This window comes from Diabrotica undecimpunctata, chromosome 9, assembly GCF_040954645.1.
Source record: "Diabrotica undecimpunctata isolate CICGRU chromosome 9, icDiaUnde3, whole genome shotgun sequence".
NCBI lineage: Eukaryota > Metazoa > Arthropoda > Insecta > Coleoptera > Chrysomelidae > Diabrotica > Diabrotica undecimpunctata.
In genome coordinates, this window is record NC_092811.1 from 54,372,621 (window position 1) to 54,393,055 (window position 20,435).

Here is a 20,435-nt window from a genome sequence, read left to right on the forward strand (position 1 = left end):
AAACTTGCCTCGCGTGGTCTTGCCTTTAGGGGGACTGACGAAAAATTTGGTTCTTTTTCAAATGGCAACTATATGATGTGCTTGGAGCTGATTGCCGAATTTGATCCATTTTTGAAAGACACATTGAAAAATATGGGAAAGCGGGTAAAGGCAATCAGTCATACCTATCATCAACCATTTGTGAAGAACTCATCGAAATAATGGCAAAAACCGTTATTGATACAATTTTGAATGATGCTAAGAAAAGCAAGTACTATTCTATAATAGTAGATTCTACCCCTGATGTAACACACATTGATCAATTGTCTTTCATATTAAGGTATGTGAATGAATTGGGAATCCCTGAAGAACATTTTGTTGAATTTATGAAAAATCAAGGTCATACAGGTGAAGAACTAGTGAACTCAGTGCTTTCTTTCCTACAGTCGAAAGGATTGGACATACAAAACTGTAGGGGACAGTCCTATGACAACGCGTCAAATATGTCAGGAATGTACTCGGGGTTGCAGGCAAGACTTAAAGAAAAGAATCCCTTGATATTTTATGTGCCTTGTTCAGCGCATTCACTAAATTTAGTGGGATCAAGCGCAGCAGAATGCTGTTCTCTTGCAAAACATTTCTTTGATCTCTTGCAAGGATTGTACAATTTTTTCTCGTCTTCTACGCACAGGTGGAATCTTCTTCTGTCAAATTTCACGGCCACAGGAAAGGACAAGAACACGTCGTTGAAGTCTCTCAGTGTTACAAGATGGTCTGCAAGGGAAGAAGCTTGCAAAAGCCTTAATAAAGACTACAAACCCATGGTCAAGACGCTGATAGACATGACTTCAAGCAATCATGAAAACAAACAGACACAATCCAAAGCCAAAGGGTTGTTGCGAAAACTAATGTCTCTAGAAACATGTTTCATGGCAGCCCTTTGGGGAGATGTACTTCAAAAATTTAATTCAGTCAGTGAAAAGATCCAGGCTGAAAATATGACCGTGGACAGCGTTGTAATCCTGTACAACTCACTCACAGAGTATGTGATGAACATGAAAGACATGTTTACCCACTATAAGAAAGAGGGCGAAAAAAAACTGCAAATTGCGCAAGGTGAAATGAGACAGAACGATGAGCCAGAACTTCCACAAGAGACGCAGCCGCAGGTGCAGCAAGATTTTGATCGCCCAAAAAGAAAGGCGAAAAGAAAGAGGTTCTTTGATGAATCTTCAGAAGATGAAGAAAGAACTTATGATGAGGATGATGACATTAGGGGAAATTGTCTTCAACAAAGTTATGACATCATCGTGGAAACACTTCAGTTTCAGTTAGAGAAAAGGATCTCTGTGTACACAGACTTCGTTGCAAAGTTTTCATTTCTAACAAAATTAAAGACTCTAACTACCGAAGAAATTACTGCTAACGCGACGTCTTTGCAGAAAATCTTTATTGAAGACATTGAAGAGTCAGAGTTTATATGCGAGTGCATCCATCTGAAAGGACTTCTGATCCGAGGAAACTACAAAGAAGCCGAAAAAGACTTTTCACTATCAAACTTGTACAGATTTTTGATAGAAAAAAATCTACAGGACTTGTTTCCCAACGTGGCTATTGGTTTGAAAATGTTTTTGACAACTCCTGCTACAAACTGTTCTGCTGAGAGATCGTTTTCGACCTTGAAAAGAGTCAAAAACTATCTGCGTTCAACAGTGACTCAAGAACGACTCGTCAGCCTGGCTGTTTTAGCCATAGAACATGAACTGACAACAAAACTCGATTTCAGTGCAGTTGTTGATGATTTTTCCAATGCACGTGCAAGAAAGAAGAAGTTTTAAGTTATATTTACTTTAACAAAGCTAATTTAGTAAGTTATTTGTTTGGATATGTGATTTGTATGCTATGAACAGTTATATTTCGATGTTGTATATATTTGTTATTATCCTATATTCAATACAGAAATTATCATTTATTTTGCAGTCTTACTCTGTACACCTTTTACTAATTTTAGCCCCTTCCTAACTGTACTGTTTTTGCCCATAAATCGACAGCAATGACCGATTATGGCTCAAAGCCTGCGGGCACATTCACAGGTGAGCCGTCGCCGAGTAACGAAGCCGAATTTTCACTTCACTCCAAATCAATCATTCTCAGCCAAAATAGTCATAAAACTATAAAAGAATTGTTGAGTTTGGGAATTACGAGCTGCATGATGTTTCACAAAATAATATCAACAACGATTTTATTTACTATTATTGTAATCTTAAGTAATGGAATATCACGGTTGTAGAAAATGGTTTCGTAATTAACGGAGTTTTGTCAAATACTTTATTTTAATTAATAAAACGCAATTTTAGGACATAGTTTCTTGTTTTCATCATGAGAGGTACTAAAACCATTACAATATCAAGAGACAGTTGAGCGCTGGAAAATGTCCCAAAATGCGTTATTTTGCCTCTAAATTTCAATTTTTTTCGGGGGGGGAGCCCCCCCCCCCCCCGGTGTTGCACCCCCGCTAGGGCGGCAGGCAGACCTCTGGCCCATGGGCGGCAAAAGTGTTAATCCGGCCCTGACGAGAACGTTCCAGAGTGCCATCTAGTAGCGAGCGCTTTCGCGATTATCATGGAATAGTTTTGCGATGTAGACACAAGCTAATATGTTGCGGTGTACAATGTGCAGTCGACTTCTTATTATTTATTTTTATTGTAAATGCTATTATGGCAGAAGTACCTACTACTAATTACTAGTGGGACAGATCGCAATCATTAAAATAATTGTATTAAAATAAAATAATTGTTTTTGATTTAAACTTAAACGGTAAAGTAAAATTAAATTTGAGAAACCATCAGATAATTGTAAATTAGGCACGCTATTTCTGTCAAATAATATTGAATAAATAAGTGGGGGGAAATTGTGGGGTCGCGAACAAATTTTTTAGCAAAAAGGGGTCGCAGTTTAGATAAGTTTGGGAAACTCTGCATTACATCGAGTTTTATTCTGATAATAACTATGATACGTAATGAAGAATATAGTGGTTACGAAGATGTTCAAGAAGTTAATAGTTCTGATTGGAAGAGGAAAAGGAAAGTGATCCATAAACAGAAAAATAAGAAACAAGAAACCAATAAATTAAGACGTGTTCAAGGTAAAGAATAGTTCCAAGTCATTCAATTTAGTTACTGACTGCTACCAGAACAAATGCCACAAAAATCTGCCTCTTGATTTTCAAGTAGAGCTTTTTGATTGCTTTTACAACTGCCAGAACAAAAGTCTCCAAGATAGCCAGTTATCTAGCTATATGGACCTGGCCAAAGATTCCAAAAGTAAAAAGAAATCTCTTAATCCAAAAAAAACCAAGAGATCACACCTGGGCCTATCGTATGTCTATAAGAGGAAACACTGGTTTAGTGTGTCGCAAGTTTATTTTGAACTTGTTTCAAATTTCAATAAAACGCATACGGATAATTCAAAAAAAGATCTTGTTGGGAGATTCATGAAAATATTTTAATAGGCCCAGAGACATTTAAGATGACGTTGTTGTGTTAATGGGGGATCACTTGGCTAGTATACCCCATGATGAAAGTCATTACTGTAGAAACAAGAGTAATTTGCAATATATTAACAACACTTCGTTAAATATAAAATCATTGTATGGGTCGTTCCAGGTCTTTTTCAAAGAAAGAAAAAAGGAAACTCTCAAGATGTCTTATAAAACATATTATCAGTACTTTAAAACTAAGTTTTCCTATTCTGTTCGCAAACCTAAAACAGATGTATGCGATTATTGCCAAGAATATAAGATCAAGCTAAATGTCAATGAATAAGACCCATGTATGCCTTTTTTTGAAATCCACAAAAGGAAAGCAAATAAAAGAAAAGAACTGCGTGATATGTATATTGCTAAATCCAAAGAAGAAAATTCCTCGCATCTGGTTTTGGACTTCGACTATTCTCAAAATTTCCCAATACCAAAGCTAAATGTCAATACCCAATTTTACAAAAGAATGTTTTGGTTGTACTGTTTTAACATTCATGTTTTTAACGACGACTCTAGTTATTGCTATACATTTACTGAGTGTGCTCGAAAGAAGAATCCTAATTCTGTGGTATCTTTTTTATTCGATTGTATTAAAATATAGACAAGTAAATTTTCTACCATTAAAACTATTGTGTTGTTATCTGATGCCACAGGAGGACAAAACAGAAATTTAACTGTTACAAAATTGTCATCGTGGTTTGCAAGAGTATTCCAAGTAACTGCCATACAACTTTTTCCGGTTAGAGGCCACAGCTTTTCCCAATGTGACAGAAATTTTGGTTTGATCAACAAGATTATTAACAAAGCTGAAGTAATAGGAAGTCCTAAGCCATACCTTACTGATATGGTGACATGCAGGAAAAATCCTGCGCCATTTGAAGTAAAAATGAACAGTGACCTTCTTCAAGATTGGGACTCTTTCTTTAAACCTTTTTTCTTGTCTAAACCTGTGCCCAGAAACAAAGTTCCCTTCAAAATTATGAAGTACGTTATTATAAAATATGATCGTAGCGGTGGCTTCAACTTCCCGAAGTTATACAGAAAATTTTGAATTGTACAGATTTTGGAAACAAGGAGTACAACAGTTTCACACTGTCAATACAACTAAATGTCAAAAGACCAGAGGTGAACCAGAAGAAAGTTGAAGATGTTACAAGCCTTTTCAGATTCCTAAATGAAGATGTAAACTTCATTAAATATGAAATGTTTGGATAGTTTAATAATGTATTAAAAATGTAATATGTAATGTATTAGAAAAAGTATATAATTTTATAATGCTTCTTTTTCTTTATATGCAAATTAATTTCAATCAAAAATCCCCTGATCTATCTAAAAAGGGCACATAACAGCTTTTTGTATTTCCTTATTTTTAACCGTAAGCTTTATTTTTATCGACATCAAACTTAGAATATGGCTTTCTAGATAAATATTTTTAATGCGTAGTAGGTTTCTCAATTTTTAAACAACAAATTAGTATCTATAGCAACAAGTTAAAATTTCAAAGTGGTTTTTCTCAAAATCCACTTTTGTCCTACGTGCCCTTCTCACGTAGACTGCCTCAATTTGTTCTTTTCACCTCTGATTTAGAGGATAAAGTGCGTTAGATTTGCTTCTAGATATAATTCCAATTTCTTGGTTTATAATAATCATAAATCGACTTTTAAAATTTAAAGTCAATGCTGAGCTAATGATTATTATAAACAAATATATTATACATTTAGTAAGCCGTCCTTAGCGTTGGAAATCCTTGATGTTGATCTACCACTTTTCACGTCATAGAAATGCAGTCAATATTTTGTATGGATTTCAGTTATTGCTCATTGTATAATTATACAGATTTTTTTAAATATAGAGCAGACACTAACGTAATGATTACTACGAATAAACTAAAAAGATATTTACTACTTTTTTTCTGGTAGTAATGACTTACTACCAATTACGACCAATTAGTCAACTTTGTCGAGTATCATCACTACGTTACACCACGAGCATAATAAATATATTATTATACATAAATAGTTTTACTTGCAGATTGTTCTTGAACCAGTCTCATTTAGTCAAAAGTATTTATATATAAACAAGACGATGAGGTCCTAAGAGTTCCACAACAAACTCTTCTGCAGCTCTCTACTTAATTCGAAAGCTACTTTACTGTGGACTGTCGAAGTGCCCCACCACATCTGTATTATATACATACATTTGTGTGTCTGGTTCACAATTTGTGTTGATAAAGTACGTAAAATATTAATACTTCTGAAAAATAATACAATTTAGATCAATAGGAAAACTGGCTATAAAAAAACACCACAACAAAACATTTATTATTAACAAGTACAATACTATATCTATGTTAGACCAAGATTTGGAATGCTATTTGCCGTTGTCTCTTTTTTGTAAAAAGCTTTTGTGGTAACCTGTAAACATAACTCCATGATGTATGTCAGTGTGATCCAACCTCAGGCACGCGAGCCGCATGCGGCCCGAGGCTCGTTAAACTGCGGCCCCCGCAAACACATTTCAAAAATATTGCCATTGATAACTTTTACCTGTTCCAACCCTTTTTCTTTCCGTAATCTTAAGAAAGTAGTTAACCTTGAACACCCACTCCCGATGAGCGGGCAGTTAGCTTCAGTCAGCTGCACGTGTCGTGTTGAATATCAGTGGCGAATAAATTGAATGTTAAATTCAGAATGAGTAGTGCCAAAAAACTCAAAATTTTTGAAGAGAATCGTACGTTCCAAGGAAAATGGGAAAATCAATATTTCCTCATCGAATTAAAAGGCTCAGTGCATTATTTGTTGTAAAGTACTCTCGGTATCAAAAGAAGATAATATTAGTAGGCATTATAAAACCCAGCACAAAACAAAATACAACAAATATCAAGGTGAAGCTCACAATACTCTTGTAAAAGAATTTAAAGCTAAATTGAATAAACAAAAATCTCTATTTACAAAACCGACAGCTGTTCAATCATCAAGCTTAGCAGCATTATATGAAGTATGTTTAGAGCTTGTCAAAAGTAAAAAAGCATTTAGAGGAGGAGAAATGATCAAGAGAAGAATAACAGAGTGGAGCCCGATAGGAAGAAGAAAGAGAGGCAGACCCCGAACATCTTTCAGAGATGAAGTGGACGAAGCAATGAGTAGAAGAAACCTACAGGAAGGGGACTGGCTAAACAGGAAAAATTTGAGAAAACGGTTGAGTGAAGGAATACAGTGAAAACTGTGGAAATCCTTGTATATATATAGAAATGATCAAGCGGTGTGCCGTTAAAATGGCGCGATCCTTTGGAGATGAAAAGATGGCCAAAAATTTTGAATGTGTTTCAGTTTCCCATCAAACTGTATCTATAAGATATAAGATATGTATTAAGATATGTATTTTAAAAAATGGTCGACGCAGTTCGTGATTGTTTGTACTACTCCTTAGCCCTGGACGAATCTGGAGGAACTTCTAAAACTGCACCACATGGAAGACGGGACCAAAGGTATAAATATATTTGAAGCAATTAGTGACGCTGTGAAAAGTATAGACGGTTTTCAAGTGCTCTTGCGTCTGTTCAAAAGCAATGACGGGACGCATAACGGGATTGGCTGGACTTTTGCGGGAAAGTGGTGTTAACTGTGTTATGTTTAATTGCATTATCCATCAAGAAGCTCTCTGCGGAAGATAACTATGAAAGATGAAAGATACTATGAAAACTATAGTGCAGATAGTAAACAGCTTAAGAGGAGGAAACAGAGCTCAGTGACACCGAAAATTCATCTCTTTCTTGGAGGAATTAAATACTGAATATAAGGAGGTCCCCCTACATTTAGAGATACACTGGTTGAGTGCAGGTAAATGCCTTAGGTTTTTTTCTTTAAGAAAAGAGATCTTACTGTTTTTTTTAAATTTAAACTGTAATTAACACGGACGTATTTATAACAAAGCTTAAGAACAAAACATTTCTTCATGAACTGGCATTTCTAACAGACATTACCTCTCACTTGAACACATTAAACCTACCACTCCAGGAGAAAAATAAGACAGTATCACAGTTGGTTGGTCAATTTGAGACATTTTGCAAAAAACTTGATCTTTTCGAAAACTGCATGAAAATAAACGACCTCATACATTTTCCTGCGTGGTTCAAAATAAATCAAGAAAAAACCATGGTCGATTTCTCGAGGTTTGCAAAAGTTCCTACAGAAATAAAAAGAGAAAGGTTTTCGGAATTTGATGCACTAAAACCCGATTTTGAGCTTTTTAACAATCCAATAATGGGAGTCACCATCCAGAACCAATCAGCAGAATACCAATTAGAGCTGTGCGAAGAATAGGGCCTCCAAGGATCGTTTTCCTAAACTTCGTAACTTTGCGTTGAAACTATATTCAATGTTTGGTAGTGCGTATATATGTGAAAGTAAATTTTCAGCTTTGAAGCATATTAAATCTAAAACACGTAATCGCATGGAAAACGATTCTCTGGAAGCGTGTATTAGACTCACTACGACTGGTATAGATATAGATGTGCAAAAGTTAGTAGAAGCTCACCCCTTGCCTCAAATATCCCATTGATTTTTTATTTTATGTTAAATTTTAAACATAACATGTAAGCCATAATAAAATACTTGTAAATAATATTTCGTTCGTTTGTATATTATTTTTTTAAATAAATTTTTTTCAATGAGTCGAGTTCTCTGGAACTTTATAATAATTTCAAATTTAATACGGCCCGCAACGTCTAAAAGGTTGGACCACACTGATGTATGCATTCCTTAATAACCAAAAATCCATTTATATGCATTCAGACACTCATCATGGCTTCTACTGTTAACCTGAAAAAAAAAATAGAATTAGAGTAAATCAACATCTATTGTTTCAAATAATATTAACAAAAACGAAGGTCAGTACAAACTGACCTGGCTGAACTTTTAACGTTGATTAATCAGCAGAGTTGTGCAACGAATGTGTAGTTTAAGAGTAACATGAATAATTTTCAACATCATTGTCCATCTCGAGCCAATTTTAAGCAGTAGTTTCACTTTAAGAGGGGTTAGAGGGTTTCTTTGAATTTTTTTATTTGACAGTAGAACTCCAATTAAAATTTCAAAGTGATCGGGGCAAAATTGACAGGGCTATAGGCATTTAGCAGTTAGTGAGGTGAATGAATGACGTGAATCAGTGATCTGAATGAGTGACGTGAATAAGTGATGTGAATGAGTGACCTGAATGAGTGACGTGAATGAGTGACGTAAATGAATGACGTGATTGAGTGACGTAAATGAATGACGTGATTGAGTGACGTAAATGAATGACGTGATTGAGTGACGTGAATAAGTAAAGTGAGTGATTAAAGTGATTGAGGTGAGTGAGTGAGCTGAGTGAGGTAGTGAGCTGAGTGAGGTAGTGAGGTGAGCGAGTGAGTGCGTGAGAGTGAGTGAGTGAGTGAGTGAGTAAGAGAATGAGTGAGTGAGTGAGTGAGTGAGTAAGAGAATGAGTGACTGAGTGAGTGAGTGAATGAGTGAGTGAGAGAATGAGTCAATGAGTCAGTGAGTGAGATGAGTGAGATTATTGAGTGAGATTAATGAGATGAGTGAGATTATTCAGTGAGATTGGTGAGTGAGATTGGTGATCGAAGTTAGTGAGTGAATGGGTGAGTGAGATACGTGAGTGAATGGGTGAGTGAGATTCGTGAGTGAATGGGTGAGTGAGATTCGTGTGTGAATGGGTGAGTGAGATTATTGAGTGAGTAAGATGAGTGAGCACTCACATAGAAGTTGGAATAAGTACAGAGTTAAATTCTAGTAATTATGCCCGCACGGTAGATAACAATCGAATTACTACAACGGGTTACTACAACAAAAAAAAGGCTGCAGGTGCCACAAAAACGGAAAAGTTCGTCGAAGGCAGGAGCAAAAAGATGCTCTAGATATTTTAGCATTAAGCACGTCGCTATTTGAGCCAGAAATAGACAATTACGTGTGAGTATAAAAAATGCTTTTTTAACGCGTTTTTCTCGAAATAATTTTGTTTAATTCAGTGTTCACTTTATCTCAAAAACTACTTGACTCCTCAAATTGTGCACACTTGTATAGATAAATTACTAGGTCGCAACGTCGAGACATTATCCATTTTGTTGTTATAATAATTAATTTAAATTAATTAAATTAATATAATTAAATAATAAATGAAAGATTAAATAAATTAATTAAATTAGTAAAATGTTAACAAATAATTTTGAAAAATTCGTCTTTTTTCACATCTCAAATTCGAGTATGGTCTAAAATTTGGGCTGACTATATGGTTATATCGAGGGCAACAGTTTCAAGAATTGAAATTATATCAAACAAATGGTGAAATGGTCCAAGTTTAAGAAGAGTTTTGTACCATTCTACGATTGGCAAGATGCATGATTTGTACTTTAAAACGAATTGATTTTTATGGAGGTGCAAATGCAGAAATCTATCGTTCAGAAAAAATTTTTTGCATTAACACGTTCATCTCCGGCAAGGCGCCTAGCGTTTTACCCTTTTATATGCTTTATTTGGTACCAACACCCCAGAAAACAGAACAAAAATGAACTAGCACATAAAATAATACATAATTTATGCCTAGGTAAACTTGGATTTAATGTGGGTTTTGTTATTTGGTCCAAAAAAGAAGTAATTCGGAAATGATACCGTGTCCAGATTTGCCAGACATCTAAAAAGGCTAGATATCTAGACCAGCGGTGCTCAAAAGGTCGATCGCGATTCACGGAGAAAATACGGGGACTGACTCACCACACGTGCATGATCGAAATAATTATGATGCTATGTACTTTTCTTTGCAATTTGACGAGTCAACCGATATGACTGATACCGCCCAGTTGTGTATTTTCATTCGGATGGTATTTTCTGACATGTTGGCTAAAGAAGAATTGTTAACAATGCTGCCTCTGAAAGAAAAAACTCGCGGAGAAGATATATACAACGTTTTTATAAATTTTGTGAAACAATAAAAGCTACCGATTTACAAACTGGTGTGTATTACAACAGATGGTGCACCATCCATGACTGGCGTTCACAATGGATTTGTTGAATTATGTCGAGCTAACGATGAATTTCCATCGTTTTTTTTTTCATTTCATTGCATCATTTACTAGCACGTTTTGTGTTCCAAAATTTTAAATATGGACAACATCATGAAAATGACAACAAAAATTGTGAATTCAATCAGAGCGCGAAGCTTGCAACGAAGTCTTTTTAAAGCGCAATTGGAAGCTAGCGACTCTGCTGAACACACTGATTTACTTCTGCATACAGATGTGAGGTGGTTGAGCCATGGAAAATTTTTAGATAGGTTCTAGAAGCTACTTCCCGAAATAATTTCTTTCTTAGAAGAACGAGGGGACGACACTCATCTACTTCAAAACGAAAAATGGCTCAGGGATCTGGCTTTCCTAACAGATTTAACAAATCATTTGAACCTCCTTAATTTTGAACTACAAGGTAAAAATAAAACAGTTATCGATATGATGAGCGCAATACATTATTTTGTCAACAAATTGAAATTATTAATTAAACAAATTAGCAGAAAGGATTTAAATAACTTTCCATTGTTGAAAAAAAGGGTAGCCGCTCATTTGAATTATGTTTATTTCGATACGGAGCTGCAAGCACTTCATAGCGAGTTTGAAAGACGCTTCGCTGATTTTAAAAAACTGACAGCTGTTAACATTCATGTTTAATCCATTTTCTTTTCAAGACGTGGAAAAAATAGCCACCGAAATATCCGTTACGTTCAATATGGAGATTATTTCCGTTCAAAATGAGGTACTGACAATAATTTGGATATACACCTTAAATCCAGAGCGACCGATACGAAATTTTGAGACAAGTAGCTCTGCAGCTCACAGCATTATTTGGATCAACATACTTGTCTGAGTCTGCATTTTCCCAAATGAAGATAGTGAAATCAAAATATCGTAATCGGCTAACTGACGAACATCTCTCTTCATGCTTGCGTTTGGCCCTCGATAATTACGTACCATCATATGAAATACTTGTGGATGATATGCAGTGCCATGCATCAACATCCAAATAAAATTAATATGAAAAACATGACTTGAATTACAACTCTCTGTAGTTACAACGTTTTATTAACTAGAAATGTGCAATAAAGTTTTTTATTTTCAAAATTTTTTTTTTACTATGCTTTGTTTTTAAACCAGGTTGATCATATCGGCCTTCGTCGGTAATCCAAAAATATTATATTATACTAATACGTCGCTAAAGAGTTCTAAAAACAACGCAGAAAACACAAAAAATCGCTGATATAACTTAATTAACCTATAAAATGCCCTTAGTGTCAAAATTTCATAACAGTGGAGTAAACTTGTCTGAGGTTGGACCAATTACGAACAAACATTGCGGCCCGGTAAATTTGAATTGCTCCTCCTGGTTTAAAAACAGCGTATAGGAGTCGATCTCCGGACACTTATAGTTTGTGGTAGATCCCATGCAGTATAAGTCTGAGCACCACTGATCTAGACCATACAATCATTGTTATAAACATCTGACAAGGACGATGTAGATTTAAAGTGACTCTGATTGGCAAGATAATATCGATACTACCGCAAACGATGATAATTTGATGCAAATACAAAGTTTTATTCAACTACCCTATGGAGAACAAAATCAAAATGAAACGGAAATAGCTGGCATTGTATGGTCTTCAGAACTAAGACAATATCGAGAAATACCATTTACTATTTCAATGCCAATGACGAATTTTATGGACTGATTATTTCCAATACAAATTTATATGCTGTCGAAATAAAATGCTTGAAATGTGCAATCATAATGAATAAAGTATATGAACTGAAGGTTTTTACGGCAGATAAGAAAATTGATATTCTTTATATAACAGAACATTGGCTGAAGGAAGAGGAGATTCAAGCAGTCCACTTACAGGGAATTAAACTGGCAGCTTTTTTAGCCACATTGGATTCAGTTGGAGGAGGAACATGTATTTTTGTTAGGGAGAATTTGAATCTTAATGTGTTTAATTGTAATGTGAATTTTAATTTAGAAAACTGTATTGAATACTGTATGATTGTATTAAAGAAGATAAATAAAAGTATTATTTGTTTATATCAAAGCCTATCTTGCCCTTTTGACACCTTTTTAACATGTTTAGATGGACTTTTGGAAAGTATTGGTCTTGGCAGGTGACTTTAATGTAAAATTTTGTACAAATGAGGTCAATACAACTAGGGTATGAGGCTAGAGGTTACAATTTAAATCAAGCCATTTTTGAGCCGACTCGAAGAGAAAACTTTCTTGATAACATTTCCCTGGATTATGAGATACAGTGCGAGATGGCCGGAGTATGTGAACTTTATTTCTCTGACCACAAAGGACAACAGGTTGGAAGAAAAAATTACTTTCAGCCATTTACACAGAAAGGGTATTTGGACTAAATTATTTGGTATAAATTTGGACTTAGTGAATGTGAGAGAAATTAATGTGACTGAGAAGTTTAACAGATTTATGAATGTTCTGGAAGAAGCTTATTTGGAATCTTTCCTAGAGAAGAGGTATACGGTAAGGGGCAATCAAATTAATAAAATTACTTGGTTTAACAATGACAATCCGACTGCCTTGTTTACATAATTATCCACTCTAGTCAGTAGCGCAGCGTTAACCGTTCGGTGCCGTAATTATATAAAAAGCATAATCACGCCACTGTCCTCCTCTTCAAACACAATCGGTACACGCCACATGCGTGAGGTTGGATCTTCTTATGAGACGTATACAGTATCTGCATCAAAGAACATGTTTTTCATGTCTTTAAAAAAGCAATAATTTGTCCAATCTTCAAAAAAGGGGACTCAAACCTGCCAGAAAATTATCGGCCAGTCTCACTACTGCCAATTATTTCGAAAATTGTGGAAAAGTGCATGGCACTACAAACAGAAGATTTCTTTGAGGACAATGGTATGTTTTCAATATTTTGAACCTTATATTATATATTACAGAGTCATTTCATAAGCTTCAATTTAACTTTTTGACTTGGTCATTCATGAAATCCTACTGCAGTGATCAGAAAAATATAACTTTTGTTCCGAGAGTATTGAGCTTATAAAATCATATCTTAAAGATAGGGTACAGGTTGTGAGGATTGGTGGAGTGTTATCGTCAGAGAGTATGTTAAATAATGGAGTACAATAGGATTCAATATTGTGCCCTATTTTATTTTTGATTTATATACACAATCTTCCAAACATGGAATATAAGGCTAAATATAAACTGCAGATGACGGTCTGTGGTGGTCTTTGTAGCTGATAATATTGAAGATGTGCTGGAGGGTTCTATGGTGGCATGGCAGATGACTGAGCAATGGTTTACTACAAATAGGTTGGTTCTGAATAACAATAAAATTAAACAACTGATTTTTCACAATGGGAGATGTGGGTGATATGAATGCTGGAGTCAGCGAGATTGGATTTTAGGAGTTCTTTTGGGAGCCACATATTATTAACTTATGCAAAAGTAATAAGAAATAAGCCTCTTTATTTTGAGAAATCTTTCAAAATGCGTCTCACTGAAAACTCAATGTACTACATATCATTCCATATTCCACTCACATCCTTCATACTCTCTCCTTGTCTGTGGTCATGTAGCTGAAACTCACAGGGTATTTGGTCTGCAAAAAGAAAGGCAGTGAGGGTCCTGGCTGGTTTGGGATTTAGGTAAGGCTGCTGTTAGGCTTATGAAAGATTGGGAATTCTTACTGTATCAGCACTTAGAAAATTCATGAAGAGGAGTACCAATCCTTATAGAGGTCACAAGGATCAGCATGGTTACAATACTAGACACAAATAGAATGTGATACCCGCATATCGGTATTTGAAAAGGTGTCAAAATGGACTAGAGTATTGGGCAATAAAATGTTCTGCCTGAAAATATCAGAAACTTGTCTGAAAAGGAATTTGAAAATAATATTAAAAAAATATTGATAAAAAATTCCTTTTATTTCAATTCACGAATATTTATAAAATAATTTTAATTTTAATGTTTTGTACATATTTGAGGTGTGTAAGACTTTATTTTTAACATGAATAAACAATATTGAGTATTGAAGCCACTCCTAATGTGCATCTTAATTTGAAAAGAGTGAACACAATTTGAGGCTATATATTTTCAATATTATTAGATACGAAGAAAAAAAGAGAATGTAAATAAAATAAAACATCAAACAGAAAGAAAAACACGACTATTTACTGACGCAACAGGAGCAGTGAAACTGACAAGCAGAGCAGGAATATAAACAACTATGTAAAGAAAAAAATTGACTGAAGAAAGAATAGAGAAAACATGAATAAGGAAGTGCAAGAACTACAAGAATAAGAAGTCGACAGAAAATAATTCAAAATGAGAACAAGGATGTGTAGAGATAAGGAGCATAATATATTAACAGAACAACAAAAAATACACAGAAAATGGACAGAACATTTTAAGGAAAACCTTGAGACGGATAGGGTAGAAGCAAACGATGTACTATTAGATCAAGCAGACAACAGGGAAAATAGTCCACCAACGATAGCTGAGACTAGAACAGCAGTAGTAAAATTAACAACGGTGTGGTTGAATGAGCAGTTGCCAGCAGAGTGAAATCATGCAATTGAAAGCAGTATACAAATGTCCAATTTTATTGATGAAAGGCTTAGAAACGCTGAAAACATAGCTGGCAAATACTAATATGGCTTCTGCAGACAGAAAACAATATAGAACAAAAAAACAAGTGAATTTAACATCTACACATCATGACTTCAACAGTACATATGACAATATAAACAGAATTCTTCATACAACTGACAAAAACACTTTGTGATAGACCCAATGGCCAGAGAAGAAGAGGAAGACCCAGAACAAGATTCCTTGATAACAGCAATTAAGTTATGAGAAATATGGGAAGAAATATGGTTATGAGAAATATCGTTCCTTGAGGAACAATAATTAATAAAAGTGTGCAAATACTAGCATGTTAAACATAAGGACAATAAGAGAAATAATAGAGGCATTCAATCAAATAGAACTAACTGCACAAAATAGTGGCATTAAAATCAATTAGTCCAAAACAAAATATATATGTACATGTAAGTAAAAAGGCAGCAATAAGGCAGCTACAGAATCTAACAATATAAGAATACAATATTGAGGGGTAAAAAACTTTAATACTTAGCATCCTTAGTTACATCTGATAACAATGTTGTAGGGGGAAGTGAAGAGGAGAATATTTATTGCCAAAAAATGTTACCATATTTTATGGTAACATTTATAGCTCAATTATGCAACTCGGATCAGATATTGTCATAAGAAAAACAAAATTCCAAATATACAAAACCCTATTAAAACTGGTTCACATATGGTTCAGAAATCTGTACACTTTCTAAAAGTGTGGAAAGATTATTAGCTACATTTGAAAGAAAAATCTTGCAACACATACAAAGGCACCAAAGAAAATGGAGTTTGGAAAAGAAGATATAACTGAACTATAGAAAATATACCAGATGCAGATATTATAACATTTATTTAAATGGGAAAGCTGCATTGGAATAGGGCATGTGGAAAGAAGAATGGAAGAAAAAATAAGCCAATGTGTGCCAATAGGAAAAATAATAAGAAATCATATACATAATTCCCTTCTACCCATACGGAGTAGAGATAGAAAATGATATAACAACCTTAGATATAAAAAATTGGAGAAAAAAAACCTTAAAACAGTTCAGAATGGAGAAGAAATCTGAAACAGGCCAAAACCTAAACAAGCTTGTTGAGCCGTAATGATGATTATTAGAGCTGAGGCATGGATATTAAAAAATGTAATTAAAAAAATCAAGGCTGCAAGCCAGCATTTGCAGATGATATCCGGACATAGCCAGACAAAGAAGAGATATATGATAAGACAACTAACAATAACCACGGAGGAACCTACAGCTACCTGGGGAAAAGAATGCCAAATGTTGAAACGTTTAAAATAATTAGAAAAGGATAAGGCGAGTGAATAATAAAAGTAAAATGTAATGGCATATCTCGCAAAACAAAAAACCAAACAAGTTATATTGATGGAAGGCAACTGTATACACGTATTTCTGACTATTGGTCGTCTTCAGTATGGTGCAGCTAAGTTAGAAAAGGAGCATGTTAACTTGGAAAAGGATCACTACAGGAGCAATGCGACCAATTTGTGACATTACAGTTAGAAGACCCTGATGATTTCCGGGGCAACAACTAACAATAACCATGGAGAAAGCCACGGCTACCTAGGGAAAGGAATGCCAAATGTTGAAATGTTTCAACATTTGGCATTCCTTTCCCCAGGTAGCTGTAGCTTCCTCCGTGGCTATTGTTAGTTGTCGCTCCGGAAATCATCAGGGTCTTCTAGCTCTGTCACAAATTGGTCGCACTGCTCCTGTAGTGATCCTTTTCCAAGTTAACATGCTCCTTTTCTATCTTGGCTGCACCGTAGGATTCTACTTTCGAAGAAAGTAATACAGTTTATTTTTAGTAAAGTTTAACGTAGGTCGCATTAACGTAGGCAATAAATAATATTAAATTAACAATTACTGGAGTTAAGAGTATTGTTATCATATTACAGTTGAGATTAGTTAGGCCCGAAATGGGAGTTCAAAGACTTATGGTAAATCAAAATTTGTGGTAGATAAACCTCCCAAACAAGCGAAGCCCATTAAATGTAAATATAAGTTACCAACTTTTAGTTGTAGTCATTTGTCAGAAGATGACAAGAAACAGTGGTTTACAAAGTTTTGGAACCTGGAACAAAAAAAAATCTATGCAGCAGGACTAACAGAAATAGATTTACCAGCAAGACCACAAGATAGAAAGGTAGAAAATGTATTAAGAAGAAAGTTTTCTTACAAGTTTTACCTAGACTTTGATAAAAAGAAAATGAGGGTTTGTAGACAGACTTTTATTGATACACCTGATACAAAAGGTTGAACAGTTAACTGTTGGCTCAACGAAAAAATTATGAAAATGAATATAATTTAAATTAAGTGAAAGAAAATGGGAGGGAATGGATGATATTATATTAAGCAACTCAGGTAAGAAGCAGAAAAAGAATAGATCATCCAAAGAACAACTTATTGCTAAACAGAACAGCTCAAAACAGTTTATTTTGTCATTACCAATAATATAATCACACTATTGTCGTAAAGCATTAACTAAACTTTATCTAGAACCTATTTGGGCCTCAAAAAGTGGGATTTATGAGCACTACAGTACAAAGTGATGCAAATGAAAGAATATCAAACCTTTGTCTCAATGCTTATTTCACAAGTCTTTTGAAGATTTAAATCTACCTATATTTCAACCCATAAAGGAACTGTGCAATTTGTGTAGGGCTTATTCAATGAAACATATAAGTGAAGAAGACTGTCAATGTCACATAAAGAAAAAAGATGAGGCTCAGAGAGAAAAAAAAAGATAAAGCAAAAGAAGAATATGTTTTTACTATATACCTTCAACCTTTACTATTTTCAAAGTCAAATGCATCCACACTCTATTATAAATAGAAAGTTTCAGTTCACAACTTTTGTATTTTTATTTTGCGAAGTAAAGGTTATTGTTTTTAATAGAACGAGAGTGAAGGTAAACTAACATCAAACAAATTTTCAAGCATACTTTTCTATTTCCTTGAAAACAAAGTTCTCTATGATAATACTTCTGATATTCCTAAGAAATTTATAATTTACAGTGACAGTTGTAGATATCAAAACAGATGTGCTACATTTTCAAATGCATTGTTAAATCTTGCAATAAAATATAAGGTGACAATTGAACAAAAAACTCTTGAAAAGGACCATACATACATGGAATGTGATTATATGCATTCCGTTATTGAAAGGCATATTAAAAATAAAGATATCAATGTTCCAGCAGATTATATCACTATATGTAAAAATGCTAGAAAACATCCTAAACCTTATGAAGTGAAATATTTAGACTATTCTTTTTTTAAGATTTCAGCAAGGGCATAAAGTACAAATCTATAAGACCTGGGAATAAAGTTGCCAAGGTAACTGACGTCAGATGCCTTAAATATTTTACTGAAGGCAAGATTTATTTCAAATTAAATTACCAAGATAACTACAAAGAGCTTATTATTCCTGATACAGAAAAAAATAAGGCTCAAAAGAAATCAACTAAAAATTCAAGTAAATTAAAATCTGATTCTGACGAAGGTAATAATGTTACTAACTTTAACTTCCCAATTATATAAAGCCAGACAAAAGATACCAGGAGAAAAATTTAACCACCTTCAAGAACTAAAGCTAAGTGTACCCAATGATTTCCATCCATTTTATGATAACCTATCAACTGAAGTGTAAGCGAGAACAGTTATAAGGATGGATTTCCCAAATTTCGTATCGACTTCTCTTGCCGCAATTATCTTCTGGGGTACTAACTATTTTTAAATTTTTAAAATCATGTAGCTCATTTTTAAAATCAAGGTTAGTTTTGCTTAAGTATTTTTTATTTTGTTCCGTTTTTTGTAGGAAAAACACTTTGTATACCAATAATAAAAATAATAAAAGAAATGTAAAAAAAACACACTACTCCAAATAATCCCTCTTGTACATATTAATGTCTGTTAAATCTTATTTAAAGACATTCTGTAACATTACAAAACAATTAAAAAAAAATCCACAAAAAAACTTTCTATAAGTTTTTAAAGAGCAAGTTTTTTGTGTCTCCTGTAAAATTAGAAATAAGTGAGTTAGGTGATTTTACAATTAGGCCGACAGTATAAGAAAACAGAATATGTAAGAAATAAACTAAATAAAAATTCTTCATGACAATACAAAATTTGGTATGAAATAATTAACAAGATGTCATTTTTGAAGTTTGCAAATACTGTTATAACAAAATGATTAAGTTTCTCCAATATATTTTATATGGAAGAGAAATTGGTTGTAGTTAATGAAAATTGGGTAATTTTTACCTTATTTAAGTAATAAAAGTTACTGAAAGAATAGAGTTAGGATTGTAAACTAAAACGAAAAAGGAAGTTTTAAATACTGTATAATTATATTGTTTAGTAAATTTTAACTATTCCTAAAGGAATGTAAAACAATTCCAACAGAAGTATGTATTACTTACAAATGCAATTTAGTTATCTCGATTTAACAAATAAAATAGTATGGCCTCCAAGAGCTATGCATTTTTAACTCAACAAACAAGTGTGGCAACCTGCAGATCGATTATAATTTGATCATTATAATATTTAGAAATGTATTCAGTCTGGATTTATTACTACGAGCACCTACGAGTGCCCGCTATGATTGTTTAAATATATATAGTTAAAACAAGTTATAAACAAAAATTAATTATAGTACTTACATTCCTTAGTTGTCGACGATACATTTTATGTGGTTAAGGTCAAATATAAATCTAAGCGTTCGATTATAGACTCATCTTTTACAGAGAATATATCTGCAGATGTAACATATTCACTTTAAAACAGCATTACCTCACATCACCACAACAGTAACAACGCTCATTACGCCATTACACATTATACATACAACACTTACTTGTTGGCACGTTCCACGTTGGCGGAACAGAGGAAGACGCCAGCTCCCCCCCAAGATATGATAATTGCCTCGCCTCATGGTACAATGAATACACAAGGTATGATACATAATGTTCCAAAATCGGTTCGCTTTCGCGCATGACGTAGTCAAGATCGCTTATTCCCGCAACATTTGAATGTAGTTGTATAGGAAAGACTTTTAATTTTAAGTTTTTTTATATAATTTGGCTAATTTAATTATAGTAATTATAAAGAGATGATAAAATTATGTTATTATAATATTTATCCTTTATAAAACATATATATCCTTTATAAGACAAGTTTTAATTAT

General features: G+C 34.0%; 1 protein-coding gene and 1 long non-coding RNA gene across 2 annotated transcripts; one reads left to right on the forward strand and one right to left on the reverse strand.

Moving 5' to 3' along the window:
• Window positions 1-200: 200 nt before the first annotated feature.
• On the forward strand, window positions 201-1,817 carry LOC140450789 (zinc finger MYM-type protein 1-like). Its single transcript, XM_072544462.1, has one exon. The coding sequence runs from the start codon at window positions 201-203 to the stop codon at window positions 1,815-1,817; it is 1,617 nt and encodes a 538-aa protein (XP_072400563.1).
• A 2,261-nt stretch (window positions 1,818-4,078) lies between these two features.
• Window positions 4,079-20,161, reverse strand: LOC140450089 (uncharacterized). Its single transcript, XR_011951954.1, has 2 exons — window positions 19,912-20,161; window positions 4,079-8,337 (listed from the first exon to the last, which is right to left on the reverse strand). It is a non-coding gene; the product is annotated as an uncharacterized lncRNA (long non-coding RNA).
• Between the last annotated feature and the right edge of the window lie 274 nt (window positions 20,162-20,435).